General features: G+C 50.0%; 1 protein-coding gene across 3 annotated transcripts in view; it reads left to right on the forward strand.

Moving 5' to 3' along the window:
* The window catches only part of PUM2 (pumilio RNA binding family member 2), an 893,995-nt gene that overhangs the window by 412,541 nt on the left and 458,355 nt on the right, over positions 1 to 23,099 (forward strand). For all 3 annotated transcript variants that reach the window (XM_078647736.1, XM_078647737.1, XM_078647738.1), the window contains one exon: positions 16,526 to 16,793. In XM_078647736.1, the coding sequence (XP_078503862.1) occupies positions 16,526 to 16,793 (268 nt within the window). The remainder of the gene's footprint in view (positions 1 to 16,525; positions 16,794 to 23,099) is intronic.

Genomic DNA, 23,099 nt, shown 5'->3' on the forward strand with positions numbered 1-23,099 from the left:
TGGCCTTTGGGCCTAACCGCTTTGGTTCGGTCGAAGAAAAGCTTTCGTGAACGTTGGGCTCAACGTTGAGAAATGCAGCAGCAGAATATCAGGAACACACCAGGTATCTTCGATGAGGAGTCAGAGGCGTCAGCGGAGGTAGAACAAGAGGGCTTCTCCGTGCCGGAGTCTGACTCGAAGCTCAAGATAGACCTCGATGTCGAAGAAATTCCGCAGGGACAGAGTGGCATGAGTACTGAAGACCCCTCGCCCCATCAACCTGCACCCAAAAACGCTAAGGCTTAGGAACCACATCTGGCCAAGGTCGGCACTGAGACGATGTTTCTTGCGCCCCGCATTCTGGTTTGACTCCGAAGCACCCAGTCAAGCCTTCCACCTCGAAACCGAGTCGACCCAAAGCCTCTAAGAAATCAAACCCCTTCGGTTAAAAGACCATATCCGGCTCTGCGCCGAAACCCTCCACGCCGAAAAAGAAACCGCCTTCGGAATCGAACCCTTCCGCATTACATCTTGGCAGCGAAACCGTCAGAGCGGAAACCAAAAAATGTCCCTTCAGATCCAAATTTCGACATTGTCCCTCCCAAATTGGATCCCAAACAAAAGAGATTTTTTTATCAATCCAGATACAGGACTTTTTCACACCAAACTGCCTGTTGAACACAAGCTTCCTGATGACGATAGTCATTACAAGATTCCTTTAAAGAAGAAAAATGTTGGTACCAGTCCTTCTCATCCGATACCACCCTTTTCTCCAACTTTAGATCCTTTGGTCTTCACGCCTCAGGATTCTCCACACACTCAACCTGACAGGGACGATATTGATGAGGGAGACAGGCATTTACTAATAGATCCAGGAAGGGATTACACAATTAACTCTCCATTAGACAATGATCCAGACCTTTATCCTGCCAAGCCATCTCCACCTGATGACAATGTCGCCTATCAAGAACTCCTTGCCAGAGCATCAGAATACCATGGGGCGGTACTACACCAAGAATCCTTAGCGGAGGATTTTTTGTTTGCGATACTAGGATCCTGACACAGGTCGAGCCAAACACTTCCTTTGCTTAAGGGTATGATGAGAGACGCTAACAACATTTTTAAAGATCCTGTGCCTGCACGCATCTTGACTCCTAGAGTCGATAAAAAATACAAACATTCCGCAACAGATCCTGTATTTATTAAGGGTCAGTTACCTCTAGACTTCCTGGTAGTGTCTAATGCTTGTAAGCAAGCTAATTCCCAAACCTTTGAGGACGCTCCTCCCTCAGATAAAGAATCTAAGCTAATAGACGCTTTTGGCAAGCGCATAGCTGTTCAGTCTGCTGATCACTGGCGCATTGCAAAACGCTGGGCCTTTTAGCCAGATATGACAGGGCACACTGGGATGAAATGGAGCAGTTGCTCTAACATCTCCCAGATGAGCATGAAGCAAAAGTGCAAGATTTAGTACAGGAAGGAAAGCTAATTTCCATTTGTAGGAAGCTGGGTTTCTGTTTCAATATCCCCCCACTTTTTGCCAGACTACTGACGCACTTTGACTTGATGTGCCATGGGTCCCTGCCAATCAGGTTCCCAGGGCCTGTGTTCTTCCCCCAAAACTTTACCTTGTACCCCCAATTGGGACCTCTCTGGCCACATGTCAGTCCCTTGTGAAAGGTACCATGGGTACCAAGGGCACTGTGTCCAGGAAGGCCCCTAAGGGCTGCAGCACTTATTGTGCGACTCGTAGAGACCGTGTACCTTTACACACACACACTGCCTTTGCAGGCTGCGTGTTTTGGTGCAGAGCAAAGTGAAGAGTCAACATGGCAAACATCCCTGTGTGCCATGCCTACAACCCACTGCCCTGTCATAGGTCAGCCACCCCTCTAGCTGGGGGTACTATACCAGAGGTGAGGGTACAGGTGCATGAACCCTGTACCCCTACAGTGTCTAAGCAAATTCTTAGACATTGTAAGTGCAGTAATGCCATTAAGAGTATATGGTGCTGAGAATTTGTTATTACGCACTCCAAAGCACCATAATGGCTTTACTTAAAACTGGGAAGTTTGGTATCAAACTTCTCAGCACATTAAATTCACACTGATGCCAGTGTGGGATTTATTTACAAATGCACTCGGAGGTCATCTTAGAGATAGCCAGGACACTGGAGTTAGGTTGTTTGCAGGGGCTGAGTGGCTGCTCGCCAACTGCCACCACCAGACATGTTTCTGGACCCCTGGGTCTCGGTGGTCGGAAACAGTGCACATCCTGGGACGAGGTGCCAAGCCTTCTTCCCCTGATGGGCAGGGTCCACAAAGGGGAAGCTTTAAAGGCTTGCCGCCTTTGTGAGCTACCCCGTCCATTTGCTGCTTCCAGCAGCTGATCCCCACCGGTTGTGACCCCCAATTTGGGTGGGAGAATCGGCGGTAAATCCAATTGAGGAAGGGAGGTGGGCCCACCTTTGTCAACCCCACCCCTTAGGTGGGGGAGTTGAGGTGAAGCACAACTCTGTCCCAGTCAACTTGCAGATGGGGGACCCAGCCAACCAGAGAGGCATATGCCCCACCTCCCACTGGTGGGTTGTATATTAGGGGGTGCACCCACCCCAAGGATGGGACCCATTGGTCCCGACCTGTACCTACATGTAACGCCCCTAAATTTAGTTTTTAGTGGGAACCCTGAACATTGCCTTCTCAGACAAGGAGAGAAGAAGGACTGATGAAGCTGTGCTGCACTAAGAGGAGGAGGATGCTGTGAGAAGTTGGCCTGATATATAATGTTCACTATTCTAGTGAACACTTTGTATCAGTCCAAACAACCCTTATTGATGTCTGGTTGTAAGTCAACCTGATAGACCAGCTATCCTAGTAGCATGGACACGTGCAGTCTTTAGGCTAAACTCTAGAGGGCGTGTTAAGCCAGCTGTTTTACCATCACATTTACCCCTTAAACACCAAGTGAAAGGACACCACACAAGTTGTTATGAAAAAGAAAGTATATTTATTTATAACAAGACTACCCTGGCCCTTTATGAGACAGGGAGCTAAGCACACAACAAAACTCTTGAAGAAATACTTAGTCGCACAATTTACACAAATGCCCGAGGGGCACGAACAACCATATACTATACAAGTGGAATGCGAATTACTAGCAGGTAAGTAACTATTCTCATAGGCTTTAGGATCGCTAGGACTGGACTACTGAACCTTTAGATTACAAGCAGGAGGCCTAGGGACGTCGTGTGCAGAGTGGGAACTCTCACGCGTAAGGCGGGAAAAAGTCTATGGAGGCTAGTAAAAGCAAAGTTAGTGTTTTCGGGCGAACCCGACTAGGTAGGTCAAAAACGAAAGTGGATCTAGTCACTTAGAGAGTTGGTCTACGCTGGAGCACCGGAGTACTCGGTTTACCTAGCCCAGGGGCTGCGGCTGCATAGGGTTCAAATGTCGTCGGGTTTCTTCGTTGATGAACCAGGAGCCTGAAGGAAGAAGTTGCTGGCAGGCGACCAGTGAAGAAGGTTTTGGGGATCCAAGCCTGGATCGGGGAAGAGGAAGACCTGTAAGCAGAGGGGACCAAGTTCTGAATCACTAGCCAGTGATTTAGGTGGGCACCAGAGTGGCACCGGACGAAGTCACCTCAACCAGGTGAGTGGGCGCTGCTGGGCTCTGCAGTCTCTCGGACCAGGAGGCGTTGTCGGCGACCAGGATGGAGGTGCGAGCTGTCCCACGAAGATATCTGCTGTCGACGTCGCTGGACCCAGGATTGGGGCAACAAGTCTTGGCAAATGCAAGCCCACGCGATGGACTTAAAATGGCGTCTGGAGTGGACCAGGAGGGTCCAGGGTGCTCCTCTGTTGGAGGGGAGCAAGGGCCAGTCTGGAGCAACCAGACCAGCGGTGTTTGTCGTCGAAGTTCGTCGTCAGAGGGCCACTAGCCAACAGGCAAGCGACCTGGACAATGCGGTGAGCAGCAAAGAGCAGAAGGGCCCCACGCAGATCTCGTGGATGCAAGGGGGCTGAACTTCGGGGCTGGAGCTGCTCAGGGTTGGGGCTTCTCTTACCCCAAAGCACTCGGTCGAGGGTCACTCGGTGGTCGTGCTGGGCAAGCGTCGGGCAGTCTTGAAGATGGCCGGTCCCTCGAGGTCTCGTCACACCCACGGGTCTCAGCTGGGCTGAAGATGCAGGTAGAGGTCAGAGGTGCCAGGGAAGCCAGTTCTCGTCGAGCTGGGCAGTCTTGATCCGGAGGAGAGACTTACAGCAGACCGCGATGCTTGGATGGTGCCTGCTGCTGCAGGGTGACTACTCCTTAGTCACAAGGGAGAAATCTTGGGAAGAGTCTTGAGTTCCTTTCGTGGAAAGTCGGTTCAGGATTCAAAGATGATCTAATTTGGAAGGGGGCCTGCTCCTACCTTTATCCTGCAAAAGGGGGCTGGCACGCGACTAAGTCCTGCCCTATGGGTGGGACTAGGAAGGGGGGTGGTTACACCCCTCTCCCATGCCGGGCTTTCCCCAGCTCAGGGGCTGGTGTGCCCCTGGAACTGGTTCAAGCCGGCATATGCACAGTGAGCACCGGGGTGCCACTTGCAGTCACCTTCCTCTAAAGCCCTGCCTACCTAGAATTCACAAAATCCTGTCTGGGACGGTGCTGGCACCGCCCCTGGCAGGAAACCCTTTGTCCTCGTCTCCCGCGCTGGGAGGACTCCCAGCAGCAGGAGGGCAGACTTGTGTCTTGGTGGCAGCATCCATCTTGTGGAGCTGAGGCTATGTCTGACTTTAACCGGGGTTACAGGTTACCAACATGTCGTGTCCCTCTAGAAGGGTGGAATGCTAACCCCGTCGCCAGAATTGGCGAGGGGTTAGTATTCCAATTCGTATGACACCTTACTTGACATGTTTTGATAATGTTATACCAAAGTTAGCATATGACCGCGAGGTGCATAATGCACTTAAGAGTATATGGTATAGCGTTATCATGGAACAGCTATTAGGACTTGGTTCCGCAAGCTGCAAACGGGCTCAGCTCATGCCAGAGCACCATTTCACATTATTCCACGCACTCTGCCTTCAGGATTGTTAAGGCCTGCCATAGGAGTGACTGATAGGAATATATGTGTCCATTTTAGGTTTAGATATAGGAATACTATATCTAAAGCAAAGGGTGATTACACCACCTTGCCCCAGCTGTCAAGCAGCCAGTTGTGTCTGATTTAGTTAGTCAACTCAGGGGTGGCATAATACATGCTGCAGCCCCTGGGAGACTTCTGGGTACACCTCTGCCCTGGTTAAAGGGACACAAGAGAGGGCCCAGTGCCAATTCAGTACCTGGGTACAATTTGGAGTAGAGAGAACAGCTAGGCTGTGGGTCTGATTAGCAGGCCCACAGCCAGGGAAAGTCGTAAACCAGTGAAGCAAAAAGCAAAAAATCTGGGTGATCATAGGATTGCAGACCCTACTCTCCTACAGATGCCCACTGACTTGGCCCCAGTCTTACCGGCTTCTTTCCACCTCAAACCTGCTCCAGCGAAATCCTGTTGTGTTTTGAAAATGTTCTTTTAGTTATTTTATTTCCTAGAACCAAGCAAGCCTGGCACAGGTAAGTGATAAATACTTTGCAGTAAATATACAGTTGTAATACAGTTTGGATTGTAATTGTATATGCACTTTGTTTTGACTTACATTATTGTTATTGATAAATGCATTGCTGTGTAAATACAGTACATATACTTTGAATAGGACTTTTAGCAAAATTACAGGTAAGTTACTTTTGAGATTACTTTTCTTACACAGTGCAGTATGCCTGGATACTGCACTGGGACATTTCCTGTAAACAGGTAAGTAAAAGCATTTTGTTAGTACAATTTCAAAGAATTTCTTTGTTTTCCAACTCCACACTAAAAAACTTTGCACAGAAAAGCAGTCAATGTTATCCTATGGAGGAAAATAGTTATCGGTTTAAAGGTAAGTACTTTGTTGTGGGAGTTTGTGTTCTGGGGTTAGACTCAGGGGTCCCCGAGGATCAAGGGTGCACTCTTGTTACACCCTCAAAGGCACTAGGGTGGCCGGGTGCAGAGTGTTGAGGCCCAAGGTTGTCCAATCGGGGATAGGTGGCCTCCGGTTGGTGGCTGCTCACGAGCAGGCCACAAGGTTGTGGGAGCCAAGCACCTCGCTCATGGCAAAGGGGGATCCGTTTTAGCACACCAATTGCACTCGCAGGGGCGGCTGGGTACAGGGTGCTGTTTTGCCGTTGGGTGCCCTTTTGTTTTCAATGGGGATTTTCGTTTTTTGTTTTTAGCTGCAGGCTCGGTCCAGGAAAACTTCTGGGAGGAACCAACAGCTGGGCAGGTAAGTTGGAGGGCTCGAGGACATAGGTGCACCTCGGGTTCTTTTCTCAAGGGCTCAGGGCGGCTCGATGCATGGGTGTCTTTTGAGGTCGGATTTCACCTTACAGGGCTACTCGCAGTTGGGGGGGTCTCTCCGTGCAGAGGCTGCAGGCGACGTCTGGGAGTCCTGGAGGGGTCAACCCACTGTGGACTCGGACTCTGGAGCGCTGGGGGACCTCCCTGGGACGGGTGGGCCACTCGCGCCGTAGGCGACAGGTGCAGTGGTGGTTCCGAGTGTTGGGTTTCTTTTTCCTCAACAAGCTCATAGTCTTTCTTTGGTGTTTCTTCTGAACAGAACTGCTGTTTGCAGAAGGTCCGGTCTTTGTTGAAGGTAGTCCGATCTCACAGTGGTTTTAGAGGTCGCTGGTGGCAGTCGACTTTTGCTGCAGCATCTCTGGAAACTGCAGACTGGCCAGTAGGGCTGGAGCCCAGTCAGTTGTTTTCTGCAGTCTCCTCTGCTGGGCGTCTTCTTTCGTCCTTTTTAGATCTCAGCCTGCGATGGCTGCGCACATGCGCTGTCTCGCTGGCGAGACTTAATGAGATAGAGAGAATATCACTAGTGAGGTTAAACCCCGCCCCTCTTGTCCATTGGCTGGCCTACTAAACGGTGGCCAGCCATTGGAGAAGAGGTCCTAGTGACGTTCTTCTTACTCTTTAAGCCCCGTCCTTTTCAGATTTGGTTCCTTGACTTACTGCTGAAGTAAAAGGTTTCTTATCTTCTTTATGGGTCCAGATGGCCCCATAAATAAGATAAGGAACCTTTTACCCCAGCAGGAAGTCGGGGCGCCCAGTCTGAAAGGGACGGGGCTCAAAAACAAAAGGCTGCGTCATGGCGAGCGCTTGTCTCAACGTCCTTTCAGCATTCGTTCGTGAAGGCGAGTTCCGGTTCGTCCACTCCATCCCGCCCCCTCCCTCCTCTAAACCTGCCTGAAATTACTTCAGTTTTCCAAAGAGTGACCTAGTGTAGGGTCATAGATGCATGCTGCTTTTTAGGAGCGTGCTTTGTACTATTGAAACGTGGGTGACATTCTTCGAATGCGAGTGAAGTGTGAGGTTTCTGACCCTGTTTGTTGTTTTGCCTCGGCGCCGTCAAAATCAATAAGGCAGGCTTTAATGTGATAAACAGCAACGGTGCATGCAACCCAGCTGAACATCATTTACGAACGCCTGTGTTTATAAGAGTTTGCAAATTAAACCCAGGCATAATGGCATTAATAATGCTCGTTCGCAAACAGAGTGGCTGTCTGTAGGGGGTGCAATAACCTGACATTGGAAGGAGTGACAAAGTAGAAAGGAAACCTGGCCGTCCGTAAGATTTAGAAGCACAGATAACTGGAAGTTGTAACATATGGTGACACGACAAAAACTGGCCAAACGGCTCGTTGTAAAATGTGGGAAGGCTTCGCTTTCGAAAGTCAGTGTACACAAGAAGCAGGCACGCTACCATTGTCACATGCTTTACACAGGATGTGGCAGGCTACGGTTCTACTGCCGACTGCCAATGTTTCTTGCCTGTCCCAGTTCATCTAGGATGCTGCGCGTGATGGGCGTGGCCACTGTTTGTTGTTGTGTCTAAGGGCTGCCTTTTCCTGTCAGTGGGAGCAGCTGCGGGCCTTGGAGCGGCAGGTGACCGTGATCCCCGCCCCTCCCAGCTCTCCTCCCTCCTTGGCATTCTTGGCTGTTGCTAGGTCCATCTCCACGTTGCTACATCTTCCGAGACTGGTAGGATCAGTGTTTGCTGGCTGAAAGCATCTTTTTACAGTGAAGCCATCCCCTGTAGTTGCTGTTCTGCTGTTTCATTTGTAGCAATTGTGCCTTTGAGCTTGCTATAATTTGCCCTGTGATGGTAGATTGACCGCGTGAATAAAATTAAGTGCTTTGGTTCTCCATAAATTACAGCAGGCGTCTGTCAAAGTAGTAGCCAGGAGAGTATTAAGTAACTGTTTTTATTATCCTATATGGGGTCGGTAGAAGCTTCCCTACTCTTTAGTTGGCATTTGTTCTGGTTAAAAGACGGTATACATGCTTAGTGAGCAGTTGCTTGTGACGGGATAGACCCCTGTCCTCCCTCGCTTGCTGACAGCACTCTAAAGCACTACAAGGCTCAGTCACTGAATAAATAGTCGGTGACTGCAGTTGAGCTTGCTCTGTTTTCCAGCCACCTTCATGCTCGTGGTTGTTGAGGGTCTGTGTTTGCGGTTCATACTTGATGTGGGTGCACCCCCTCACAGTTTTAACATTGCTCCAGCTGCAATGACCAGTAGCGGACTTTGTTTTTCTTTTGCCTTTCACGCGGACTGTTGAATTTTCTTGTGTGACTGCAATTATTTCATACACTGGTTCTTGTTACTCGCAGGAAGAGAACTCTCGAGGGGGGGGCTCTGTGTGTGTGGGTGGGGCTCTGTGTGTGTGGGTGGGGCTCTGTGTGTGTGGGTGGGGCTCTGTGTGTGTGGGTGGGGCTCTGTGTGTGGGTGGGGCTCTGTGTGGGGCTCTGTGTGGGGGTGGGGCTCTGTGTGGGGGTGGGGCTCTGGGTGGGGGTGGGGCTCTGGGTGTGGGTGGGGCTCTGGGTGTGGGTGGGGCTCTGTGTGAGGGTGGGGCTCTGGGTGTGGGTGGGGCTCTGTGTGAGGGTGGGGCTCTGTGTGAGGGTGGGGCACTGTGTGGGGGTGGGGCTCTGTGTGGGGGTGGGGCTCTGTGGGGTGGGGCTCTGTGTGTGTGGGGCTCTGGGTGTGTGTGGGGCTCTGTGGGTGTGGGTGGGGCTCTGTGGGTGTGGGTGGGACTCTGTGTGTGTCTGTGTGTGTGGGTCTGTGTGTGTGGGGGCTTTGTGTGTGGGTGTGTGTGTGTGTGGCATTTGCAAGAGATTAAGCTATTGGCATTGTAAATGACAATGCCATTTATTTATCTGTTTTCAAAACCAACTCATAAATAAAAATGTTGTCATTTACAATGCCAATAGTTCTAACTTTTGCAAAGGCAAGACCGTTGCATTGTAAATGCTTGTTCTTATTAGGTTGCAGGAATCTGTCTTCTTGGTACAGGGCTGCCCCTAAATTCTGTATTTAGAGGGCGTTTTAGGGGTCTTGGGTTAGTAGCCAAGGTCACTGACCTTAGGGTGACTACACCCTTGGTGTGCTCACCCCACGTGGGGGAGTGAGCATAATCCCTAATCCTGATTGGGGAGTGCCGGCCATCTGCAAGATGGTGGGCACTGAAGAGTGGGCTTCACCTCGGCTTCCCCAGCTGAGGGGTGGGGTTGTCAGAGGTGGGAACACCTTCTGGGCTGTTCTAATTTTTCGCGCCTGTCTTCCCACCGGAATGGGGTGAAACTGGAAGGGGGCCTGCTCCTGATAGCAGGAGAGGTGGCAAGGAATTTAAAGCTCCCCTGCCACAGATGGCTCTTTCTGACCTGGGGGAGGTGTGAGCACTCCTTTCCTGGAAAGTCTTTGATTCTGAGCTCAGACACCGAAAGCTCCCACCCCAGGGGTCCAGAACCTTGTCTCGTGGTGGCAGGCTGGTGTTTACCAGTCAGGAAACCCACCATAGGCTAGCTGTTTTTCAGGGGGCATCTCTAAGATGCCATCTGAGTGCATTGTATAATAAATTCGACACTGGCATAAGTGTGGGTTTATTATACTGAGAAATGTGCTATCAAACTTCCCAGAATTCAGTAAAGCAGTTATGGTGATGTGGAGTGCCTAGTGACAAACTCCCAGACCATATACTCTTTGTCTATGCTTCACTTACAATGTCTAAGAATGGACTTAGAAACTGTAGGGGTACACTGCTCATACAACTGCACCCTCACCAGTTGTATAGTGTACCCAAGAGGGGTGACTTATCTTTACCTTTGGCAGTGGGTTGCAGGCATGGCACACAGGTATGTGTACCATATTGACTTCACTTTTCTCTACACCAAAACCTGCCGCCTGCAATGGCAGTGTGTGTGTGTGTGTGTGTGTGTATTAAGGTACCACCTATGAGTGGCACAATATGTGCTGCATCCCTTAGAGGCCTCCCTGGTCACATTCCCTACGTACCCATGGTACATTTTACACATGGCCACAGGGGTGCCAATTGTGGGTACAGATGTGGTTTTGGGAAAGAACACAGGCCCTGGGAACCTTATTGGCAGGGACCCAGGGCACATAAAGTCAAAGTGCATCAGAAATTTGGCAAAAAGTTTGTGGACGGGAGGGGGTTACTGGAACAGAAACTACTTTCCCTTGTAGACCCATTTAAGTGAACATTTTACCTACCTTCTAAATTGAGCTTGGTTTTATTCTTGATTGTTTGGCAAATTTATTTCCTCTGATTATAACAAATACTTAGCACTACCCCCTGATAAGCCTAAACTGCTTGCCCACACTGCCATAAAGAGAGCATTTGGGATTATTACTTGTACCTCTGTAAACCAATAAGGCCCGCCTGGAGTCTCTGCACAGTGTACCTCATTTTGGTGCACTGGATAGAGAGGCGCTTGTAGAAAAACAAATGATGGATGGAATGCTGAACAGTGTCTTGCACACACCCCCAGTACAGAGATCTGGGCCTAAAGCTATCGTTTTTTGCTCACCATGCCACCCCAGTATGTACCCAGCCATATGCAAATCAGTCTTGACCCTTCACCCCTGTTCCCCCCCTCCCCCTTCCTGCGAAGAGTCCAGCCCGAACTGCCAGGTCAGGTCCAGCCCGAAATGAAAACAAGCATCCTAGGATCGGTTTTGGGGTATCACCCCCTCATTTGCCAGGATAGCTTGACTTTGGTGGAAGTTGGCTCTCTATATGCTATATCAAAATGAGATATATTGTGCAAAGATTCCAGTGGTTCACTTATGAGTGGACCAGGGCTTGCTCTAGCAATCCCAAGGTGCTCTCCTATGGGGTAGTGTGGTTGAGCAACCTCTGGCTTATCAGTACTAGACATCCGCATATACACACACTAGTCAATATATTATGCACACAACTCAATAAGGAGATCCAAACCAATTGACACATATCTTTATATATCGTAGGCACCATAATCAATATGATCAGGTAAGTAGGTTTTTCAATAGAAGTACTTTTTCATTTAAAAAAGTTGACATTTAGTGCATTTTCAGAAGCTGCAATGTCTTCCTTTGGGATGAAGAACAAGTATGACTTTCAGTACAGTTCAGCGACTTATTGGACCAATCTCCTGGACTTCAGGTGAGATTTGGGTACGGTGCAGGGCAGCAAGACACAACCAGGGCGGCCAGGTGCTGGGGTGCAAAACAGCATTGGGTGCCCAATGGAAGTCAACACCTACCTAGCTAATTTTCTCACGTGTCCAGGTGCCAAAGGGCTCTGGACAAAGGGGGGTCGGCTTCCTTTCCGGTGAGGGGAGCCTGTGAGAAAGTGCCCTCTTTCTGCATGGTTGCCCACACTTTTTGCTGAATTGCTGATGTGCTTTGACTGAGTGTGCCTTGGGCTCCTGCCAATCAGGTACCCAGGACCTATGTTCTTTCCCTAAAACTGCATTTTAGCCTAAACCCAATTGGCATCTCTGGCCACAGGTCAGCCCCTGATAAATGGTACCACAGGTACCCATGGCATTGTGACCAGAGAAGGTTTCTAAGGGCTGCACCCTGTATAGTGCCACCCTTAGAGGTCCTGTACCTTCACACTCTCATACTGCCTTTGCAGGCTGCGTGTTTTGGTGCAGAACAAAGTGAAGAGTCAACATGGCACACATCCCAGTGTGCCATGCCTACAACCCACTGCCCCGGCACCCCTCTAGGTGAGTGCACCATACCAGTGGTGTGGGTAAAGGTGCATGAGCTCTCTACCCCTACAGAGTCTAAGTCCATTCTTAGACATTGTCAGTGCAGTGCTGCCATGAAGAGTATATGGTGCTGGGAGTTTGTCATTACGAACTCCACAACACCATAATGGCTACACTGAAAGCTGAGAAGTTTGTATCCAACTTCTCAGCACATTAAACTCACTCTGTTGCCACTGTGGGATTTAATGAAAAATGCACACAGAGTGCAGCTTAGAGATGCCCCCTGAAACCTAACCTACCACTAGTGTCCGGCTGAGTGTCTGCTTTCAGCTGCCACCACCGACATGTTTCTGGACCCCTGGGTCGAGAGCCTGCTGCTCTCTGGGGCCTGAAACCATGCACATCCTGGGACGAGGCGCCAAGCCTCTTCCCCCAGGAAGGACAGGGTTCATGAAGGGTAAGCTTGCCGCCTTTGTGAGCTTCCCCAGGTCACTTGCTGCTTTCAGCAACTGGTCCCCACCGGTTCTGACCCCCACTTTGGGCGGGAGAACCGGCGAGAAAAACAATGAGGAAGAGAGGTGTACCCACCTCTGCCAACTCCACCCCTCAGGTGTGGGAGGCGAGGTGAATCACAACTCTGTCCCCTCCAACTTGCAGATGAGGGGACTCAGCCAACCAAAAACAGGCTCGTGCCCCCCTCCCACTGGAGGGTGGCATAATAGGGGGTGTACCCACCCCAGGGAAGGGACCCATTTGTCTCTACCTTTTACCTACCTGTAAAGCCCCTAAATCTAGTATTTAGGGGCACCCCTGAACCTTGATTCCTCAGACAATAACCTGCAATAAGAAAAGAAGGACCAAACAGCAGTGCCGAAGCGAACAAGAGTGAGACGCCCACTGACTTGGCCCCAGCCCTACCGGCCTGTCTCCACCTCGAACCTGCTCTTGCTAAATCCTGGTGTCCTTTTCCTGTGAACACTGGATTTGTTCATCTGCAACCTCTGGCTCCGGCTGGACACCGCCAATCCGCACCACTCTGTACCTGCCGTCCACGGCCGAGCTAGAGTAGGCAAACATCACGAGGAGGTCCCTCTGGCGATCCTGACCAGAGATCCGGCAACCCCTGACCTGCCTCAAGCCCTCCAGCCGACGCCTGCAGCCTAAATCCGGAAGATTCCCCCCCCCCCAACCGCGACCAGGTGCTGGTAAGAAGATCCGTCTCCAAAGGGCACCCCTACACCCGACGCCCCACGACCTTGGGTGGCCAGAGCGACTGTGTCTAACCAACGCCCAACTTACCTCTCAAAGTGGTGGTCGCACCAAGAAGACCTTCGTCCCCAAGCCTGCAGAGCCTTTGCAAATGGGAGGTTCCCCTTTGCAAACAGGGCGTCCGACGTCAAAACAGCACCTTGCACCCGGCTGCCTCGTGCCGCAAAGGGTGCACTTTTGGTGCTACTTTGTTTCCCCATTTGCCCTGAGCTAAAGTCTAGGAGCTTTGCTCCCACAACCAAGTGGCCTGCTCGTCAACAGCCACCAACTGGAGGCCCCCTATCACCATTGGATAACATTGGGCAACAGCACTTTCACCTGGCCGGCCTAGTGCCGCTGGGGGTGTAACAAGAGTGCATCCTTGACCCTGAGGCTACCCCCAGAACCTCAACTCCCACTACTAAATACGTAACTTAAAACCGATAACACTATTTTCCTCCATAGTATAACATTTTTCTTGGAAACTTTTCTAAGTGTGGAGTTTAAAAACCTAAAGAAATTCTTTCAAATTGTACTGTTTAACAAAAACTATTTGACTTACCTGTTTACAGGAAATGTCCCAGAGTAGTATCTAGGTATACTACTCTGTGTAAGAAAAGTAATCCAAAAAGTAACTTACCTGGTATTTTACTGAAAAACCCATTCAAGTCTATGTACTTCATTTACAAAGAATTGCATTTCTCTGCAATCATACTGAAAGTCAAAACAAAGTGCATATGCAATTATAATTCAACCTGTTTACAAACTGCATTACTACTGTAAAGTATGTATTGCTTACCTGTGCCAGGCTTGTTTTGTTCTAGAAAATAAAATAACTAAAAGAATATTTTTATACAAAAGCAATTTGTCTGAAGTTCAGTCTTTGAGTGTGTGAATTCATTTGCTGATTGAGTGTGTAGAACAAATGCTTAACACTGTCCTCTTTTACTGCCTCACTGCTTGACCAAACTACCAAAAATAGAGCGGGAGGTGCTATCTAACTGTACCTCTGCCTTCCTTTGGGTTTCCTGTAGGCTCTGTGCACACTGTACCTCACTTTGGTATAGTATATACAGAGCTAGCTTCCTACAGAGCCAGATTCGCAGTTGAAAGGCAGTGGCTTCTTTGAAGCTCCCCTGCCTTGAAATGCTAATCAGCAGTCATCCTGTGAGTGGAAGAATAAATGCCCTCTTCCCAAGCAGGCTTTGTTTCTGACCTCCTGTGAGCAAGGGCCCTGAACCTTGTGGGTGAGAAAGTCATTGCTGGTGGCAGGGTGGCAGGAACCAGATGGCCAACACACAGAAGGTTGTTAGATGTTCAGGGGGTACTTCTAAGGTGCCCGCTACGTGCATGTATTAATAAATCCAACACCGGCAACAGTGTGGCTTAATTAATAGGAGATGTTTGATACCAAACATACCTATTTTCAGTGAAGCTATCATGTATCTGGGTAACTTATTTTCACCAGTGTCCAGCACATGTATTCGAAATGGCTACCCTGTTCACTTGTACTGGCAGCAGTAGGGGTGACCAGCACAGGGGCATATCTGCCCATGCAGATATGCCCTTGTATGTAGTATAGTGCACCCTACCTTGGGGTTGTATGCCCTGCAATAGGGGCGACTTACCCTTATTCTCAATGCAGTGTCTGTGGTCCTGGCACACAGGGTTGTAGGTCATGTTGTCATTTTCACTTTTTTCTTCACTAAGACACGCAGTCTGAAATGTGTTTGGTGAGTGGTCCTTGAGGGTGGGACAATTAGTTCTGAAGCCTGTAGGGACCCTCTTTGGCCACCTTGCCCTAGGTACCAAGGGTACCACGGGTGCCATGTGCAGGGAGGGTCAAAGATATGGCCAATTTGGGTACAATTGTACAGTTTTGGGACAGAGATCTGGCACTAGGGACCTGGTTAGGAGGGACCCAGTGCACTTCCAGTAAAGAATAGAATCAAATACAAGGCAAAAAGTGGGTGTGACCTTGTCAAAAAGTGGCACTTTCCTACATCTGGTGCCATAGTGAGCACAGGACCCATCCCTGGGCATACCCATCCCACTTAGGGCGACAAATGCAAAAAGAACAAATGATTTACGGAATGCTGAACAATGTCAATCACTTATCCCCAGTCCAGAGATCTGGGCCTAAATCCATTGTTTTGTTTTCTCACCACGCTATTCCAGTTTGGACCCAGCCATATCAGTCTTGACCCTGCTCCCCATGGGAACGGTCCAGCCCAAACTACCAGGTCAGGTCCTGCCCGCCCCATAAACAAGCATCCTAGGACGTGTTTTGGAGTATCAACCAGGATAGTTTGACTCCGGTGGCATGAGCATGGGGCCCACGTTTGGGCATACCTTTGCCACTTAAGGTTACAAATGCAAAAATACCAAAATAATGGATGGAATTCTGAACAATGTCAAACACTCGCCCCCAGTTCAGAGATCTGGGCCTAAATCCATTGCTTTTTTATTCATTATGCCATTCCAGTTTGGACCCAGCCTTATGCACATCATTCTTGACCCTGCTACCCATTGGAACAGTCAAGCCCGAACTGCCAGGTCAGGTCTTCCTGTTTTTGCATATGTCACTTCCAAGTGGGATGGGTATGCCCCAGACATGGGTCCAGGGTTCGCCATGCCACTTGATTTAAGCTGTCCTGGCTGATGGGTATGACCTAGAAACCAGCCCTAGGATGCTTGTTTCCGGTCCAGGGAGTACCTGGCCTGACGGCGGGGCTGGGCTGTTCCCATGCGGAGCAGAATCAAGACTGATTTGCGTAAGGCTGGGTCAAAACGGGGGTAGAGTGTTGAGCAACAAAACAATGGTTTTATGCCCGGATCTCTGTACTGGCGGTGAGTGTCAGACATTGTTTAGCATTTCGTTCATCAATTGTTATTTTTCATCTATATAGAAAGCCTGCTTCCTACAATAATCCTATTTCGAGGCTTGATTATGTTTGTATTCATCAGTAAAGATTAAATAAGTCTTTTTTACTTTTCTACACATAATCTGGTAGCATACCAATGCTGAAGAACTAATATTACAGGTAAGTATATTGTAAATCATGTTCTATTTTAATTTTGTTGTGTTATGACTTGCATTAACCTCAATTAAATATACTTCTGATTGCAATTTGTTTTCTGATATTTCACTGATCGTCTTTTTTTTTCATTTTGTAGGTGGACTGACAAATGGTAGTGGACGATATATATCAGCCGCACCTGGAGCTGAAGCCAAATACCGCAGTGCCGGTAGTACATCCAGTCTTTTCAGTTCCAACAACCAGCTCTTTCCTCCATCACGTCTTCGGTACAGTCGATCTGATATTATGCCCTCTGGTCGTAGCAGATTGCTGGAAGATTTCAGAAACAATCGCTTTCCCAATCTACAACTTCGAGATCTCATTGGACATATTGTTGAATTTTCTCAAGACCAGCATGGATCAAGGTTTGTGTCAAAACAAAAGCATTGCATTATGTCCAAAGATGTAACGTCATTCTCCTGTAATTACAAATAGAGAAGACGCTTTGTAGTACTTGCGCGCAATTAAGTGTGGGCATATGGTGTTTCAATGAAAAAATGTTATGACTGTTAAAGATAAAACTGAAATTCAAATTTGCTCAATCTAAGCAAGGCATAAAACAAGTGCGGAGGAGTGCAAAACCAATTGATATTATTTACGTAGATTCTTTAGCAATGATAAAGCACAGGTCCTAGACTGTTTCTACATCACATTTCCGCGCATTCAGTGCTTGGTAGTGCTTTTTATGTCCCAGGGTTTATCCATTTACGGTGCCGTTCCGCTGAGATGTGAAGACTGCTTACTATAAACAAGTCACCACTGTGGCTGTGCCCTCAGTTTTCTTTTTATGCCACCAGTGACAGAGCACACAACAAAAGATATGCAAAGTACATAACTGTGCCAACCATCCTATAAGTAAGGAATGTTGATTGATATTTTTTTAATTGTATGTATAAAATGGATTGCAATGTACAAAAAGCCTTCTGGTCTCAAATATTTGTTAGGTGAGGACTGGTGAACCTGTGATATAAAGTACAAGTTACCATAAGCACTTGCGTGCTGTGAGAAAGTGACCTCTTTCTTGCATTGGTATGCCCCCCACTTTCTTCTGACTGCTGATGTGCTTTGACTGAGTGTGCCCTGGGCTCCTGCCAACCAGGTACCCAGTGGCTGTGTTCCTTCCCTAAAACTGTGTTGAAACTGAAACCCAATTGGCATCTCTGGCCACCTGTCAGCCCCTAGTAAATGGTACCTTAGGTACCCAGGGCATGGTGACCAGCGAGGACCCCTAAGGGCTGCAGCACTTATTGTGCCACCCTTAGGGGCCCTGTACCCTGGCACCCACACACTGCCTTTGCAGGCTGAGTGCCTAAGTACAGAACTAAAACAAGAGTCGACATGGCACACATCCCTGTGTGCCATGCCCACAAACCCACTGCCCTGGCATACATCAGTCACCCCTCTAGCTGGGTGCCCTATGCCAGTGGTGTGGGAACAGGTGCAGGAGCCCTGTGCCCCTTCAGTACCAGGACCATTCCTGGACACTAAGTGCAGTGATGCCATTGAGAGTATATGGTTCTGGGAGGTCGACATTACGAACTCCACAACACCATAATGGCTACACTGAAGACTGACAAGTTTGGTATCAAACTTCTCAGCACATTAAACCCACACTGATGCCAGTGTGGGGTTTAATGAGAAATGCACCACAGAAGGCATCTTGGAGATGCCCCCTGAAACCTAACCACAATCCACGTCTGGGCTCAGTGGCTGCAGAGGCTGCCACACAGCAGACATGTTGCTGGACCCCTGGGTGGAGAGCCCCCCGCTCTCCTGGGCCTGCAACAATGCACATCCTGGGCGAGGTGCTAGGTCTCCTCCCCCAACATGGGCAGGTGGAAGCTTCAAAGGTATGCCGCCTCTGTGAGCTTCTCCAGACCATTTGCTGTACCCAGCAACTGGCCCCCACCAGTCCTGACCCCCACTTTGATGGGAAGACTGGCGGGAAAAACTACGTCAGGAAGGGGGGATGCCAGCCTGTGCCAACCTCACCCCTCAGGTGGGGGAGACGAGGTGAAGCGCGACCCCGGGCTAAGGCCATCTTGAAGATGGGGAACCTGGTAAACCTAGGCACTGACCGAGAGTGCCGCCTCCCATCGCCTTGCCTGCCTAGCTGCTCTCCGCCTACGCCATCGGCTTCTTCCTTCCACGAACTCTCCACCTCGCCGCTCGCGCTGGGGCCCTGGCGCTCCTCCTGGCCTCTTACCGCCCTAACGTTTAATCCCCCTGCAGGGGTCCGGCCTGGATAGCCACTGACACAGTAACATCGAGTCTGTGCCCTCCGTTCAGAGACTGCGAGTGCTGGGCCCCCCGTCGCACCAGGGATGCAGCTCTACACCGATGAGCTGCACTGAAGTCCTTCCCCAGCTCCTTCCAGCCTCCCTGCTGTTCTATGTGCCGCTTGTTCTCCCCTCCTGCGGTAGGCCAACAACTGACCTGTAACGACTGACCCAGCGGCTGGTTTGCGAATATCCCCATCGGCCGACAGTGGCTGCATCTTCCCGACGGCTAGAATACTGATTGTGCGTTGACCCCCTCCAGATAAGTGTTGTTGGTGCGTTGCTTCCCCGTACTACACAAGGTGAGACCGCCCCCCCCCCCCCCTTTTTGCATTGCTTGGTCCCTGATCAGCGCTCTAAAACCGACTTTGAGCCCTCTCCCCCTAACACGCCTCAGCTCACCTAACTTTGTGAGTTATGACACACGAGATCGGCTGACTGGTCTCCTAGCGGGGATTGCTGACTGAGCCTTTCATCACAGCACCGGCACCAGATGAGGCCTTCCTCGCCTAGCCCTGCAATGCCTTAGTTGATTATTTTAATTGATTGACTTAATAGAAGTCGCTTTCTGGAGCGCTGATTGTAAATTGGGGATTGTAGGAGAGTAGGGTCTGCAATCCTATGATCACCCAGATTTTTGCTTTTTGCTGCACTGGTTTACGACTTTCCCTGGCTGTGGGCCTGCTAATCAGACCCACAGCCTAGCTGTTCTCTCTATCCAAATTGTACTCAGGTACTGAATTGGCACTGGGCCCTCTCCAAGTCCCTGTACCCAGGGCTGAGGTGTACCCAGAAGTCTCCCAGGGGCTGAAGCATGTATTATGCCACCCCTGGGCTGACTAACTAAACTGACACAACTGGCTGCACGACAGCTGGGGCAAGGTGGTGTACTCACCCTTTGCTTTAGATATAGTATACCTATATCTAACCCTAAAATGGACACACAGATCTCCTATCAGTCACTCCTATGGCAGGCCTTAACAATCCTGAAGGCAGAGTGCTTGGAATCATGTGAGATGGTGCTCTGGCATGAGCTGAGCCTGTCTGCGGCTTTCGGGATCCATCCCTTAGCCGTTTCCATGATATCGCATACCATATACTCTTAAGTGCATTATAATCCTCGCGGTTATATGCCAACTCTGGTATCGCTTTATCAAAACATGTCGAGTAAGGTGTCATACGAATTGGAATACTAACCCCTCGCCAATTCTGGCGACGGGGTTAGCATTCCACCCTTCTAGAGGGACACGACATGTATGTAACCCCTAACCCCGGTTAAAGTCAAACAGAGCCTCAGCTCCACAAAATGGATGCTGCCACCGAGACACAAGTCTTCCCTCCTGCTGCTGGGAGTCCTCCCGGAGCAGGAGATAAGGACAAAGGGTTTCCTGCCAGGGGCGGTGCCAGCACCGTCCCAGACAGGGTTTTGTGTATTGTAGGTAGGCAGGGCTTTAGAGGAAGGTGACTGCACGTGGCACCCCGGTGCTCACTGTGCATAGGCTGGCTGGAACCAGTTCCAGGGTCACTCCAGACCCTGTGCTGGGGAAAAGCCCGCCAAGGAAGTGGGTGTAACCACCCCCCTCCTAGTCCCACCCCTAGGGCAGGACTTAGTCGCGTGCCAGCCCCTTTTTACAGGATAAAGGTAGGAACTGGCCCCCTTCCAAATCAGATCATCTTTGAATCCTGAAACTACTTTCCACGAAAGGAACTCAAGACTTCTTCCTAAGATTTCTCCCTTGTGACTAAGGAGTAGTCACCCTGCATCCGCAGGCCCCATCTTAAGAACACTGCGGTCTGCTGCAAGTCTCTCCTCCGGATCAAGACTGCCCAGCTCGACGAGAACCGGCTTCCCTGGCACCTCTGACCTCTACCTGCATCATCAGTCACGCTGAGATTCGTGGGTGTGACGAGACCTCGAGGGACCGGCCATCTTCAAGACTGCACGACTTCTTTCCAGCAAGCCCGCCGAGTAATTTCCTGGTGAGTGCTTTGGGGTCCGAGAAGCCCCGACCCTGAGCAGCTCCAGCACCGAAGTGCAGCCTCCCAGCATCTCCACGATCTGTGTGGGGCCCTTCTGCTTTTTGCTGCTCACCGCGTTGCTTGGCTACTATCCCGCTGGCTTGTGGCCTTCTGAACGACGCCCGACGACATTTCTGCTGCTGGTCTGGTTGCTCCAGGCTGGCCCTTGCTCCCTTCCAAAAGAGGAGCACCCCGGACCCTCCTGGTCCACTCCAGACGCCATTTTGAGTCCACCGCGTGGGCTTGAATTTGCCAAGGCTTGTTGCCCATTCCTGGGTAACTTCGACGCCGACAGCTTCATCCATCGTGGGACAGCTCGCCTCTCCATCCTGGTCGCCGACAACGCCCCCTGGTCCGTGAGATCTGCAGAGCCAGCGTCGCCCACTCACCTAGTCGAGGTGACTACCATCCGGTGCCCTCCTGGTGCCCACTGACTACTGGCTAGTAGTCACGAACTTGGTCCCCTCTGCTTTCAGGTATCGTCCTTCTTCCAGATCCAGGCTTGGATCAACTCGAACAATCTTCACTGGTCGCCTGCCAGCATCTTTCTTCCAGGCTCCTGGTCCGGCAACGAGATCCCCGACGTCTTTTCAGACCTATGCAGCTGCAGCCCCTGGGCTAGGTAACTTCGGCACTTCGGTGTCCCAGCATAGCCTCACTATCCTAGGGTCAGGATCCACTGTCGTTTTCTTCCTACCAGGTCGGGTTCGCCCGTGAACACTAACTTTGCCTTTACTAGCTTCCATAGACTTTGTCCCGCATCCCGCGTGAGAGTGCACACTCTGCACCCGAGTCCCCTAGGTCTCCTAGAAGTAATCTAACGATTCCCTAGCCAAGTCCTAGCGATTCCAAAGCCTATTAGTACTGTACTTACCTGCTAGTAATTTCGCATTCCAGTTTTAGAGTATATGGTTTTTCGTGCCCCTCGGGCATTTGTGTATACCGTGCTAACTTAAGTATTTTCGTAAGAGTTTTTTTGTGTGCCTAGCACCCTGTCCTCATAAAGAGTACAGGGTTGTTGTGATTCTAATAAATACACTGTTTATTTTCATAACACTTGTGTGGTGTCCTTTCACTGGGTGTTCAAGGGGTAATGTGATGGTAAAACAGCTGGCTTAACACGCCCTCTAGAGTCTTAGCCTTAGACTGCTCGTATCCATGCTACTAGGATAGCTGGTCTATAAGGTTGACTTACAACCAATCATCAATAAGGGTTGTTTGGACTGATATATAGTGATCACTAGAATAGTGAGCACTGCACATCAGGCCAACTTCTCACAGGGATTAATATGGTTTCAGTGGTAGGGCAGGGTGAATTGAAGGAGCAAAGCAGCGTTACCATTATGGGAGTTGTAACTGCTGCACTGAAATGGTTTGATCAAACCAGCCCTACAAAATGGTGCTAATGCCGAAATCCGACTACTTCGAGGCCATTCAAGATGGACGCGTTTCAATTAGACTAACAGCGCAACTTTTTAAACAGAAACACTCCGGATCCAAACTGCTCCCTTCCTTTGCCTGGAGCTCCACCCTGTGGCATAATCTTGAACTTCGTCCCCCCTATGTTTATTTATTCTACATGTGCTGTTAATTAATTTTTCGAACTTCGCCCCCCTAGGTTTATGTTCGAGGCATGTGGGCTGCTAAATTCATATCTTAGCATTAGATCGCCGCCTAGTGTTGGGTCCGGATGATCGCACATTGTTGTCCTGGAAGAGTCTTCGAAGTATCCTGAGATAGGTGGCTCCTCCCCTGGACTACAGTGCGCATGGGCATCGGCTCCATCCCCAGATTGTTTTTTTCCGCCATTGGTTTCGGATGCGGTCTCGACCTCTCTCTGTCGGAACCGAGAAAAACTAACTTTTTAAGGCCAAAAGGCCTTGTTTTCATAGCGTCGGTATTGTTTGCGCACGGTCTCGAGTTCTTCCGTCTCTTGGAGTCGGATTCAGCGGTGTTTTTTCACTCTTCGGACATCGAGGCCTTCTCATCGCGACACGACTGCAACTTTCCAACATGGAGCGGAGTCCGTTTAAGTTCTGTCCGCTCTGTGGGTCCAAATACCCACATATAGATTTGCACCCCGTCTGTAACAAATGCCTTTCACCAGACCATGACGACGGAAAGTGCAAGGCCTGCGCACAATTCAGGTCTAAGAAGACTCTCAAGCTTCGGCGCGCGGTGCGCCTGGAAGCCAGACAAGCGGCCCCGGATCCGGAAAACATTTTCGGCGACCAAGAAGAGGAGGACCAGAGTCATCATCTCCAAATCTCCCCGCCCGAGACGGAGGTCGAGGCGGATCCGGTAGACGACGACGGAGTCGTGGGTCAAGGCCTTGAATACGTCGAAGAGGTAGGGGACGTCGAAGAGATTTAT

Source organism: Lissotriton helveticus, chromosome 6 (genome assembly GCF_964261635.1).
Source record: "Lissotriton helveticus chromosome 6, aLisHel1.1, whole genome shotgun sequence".
Lineage (NCBI taxonomy): Eukaryota > Metazoa > Chordata > Amphibia > Caudata > Salamandridae > Lissotriton > Lissotriton helveticus.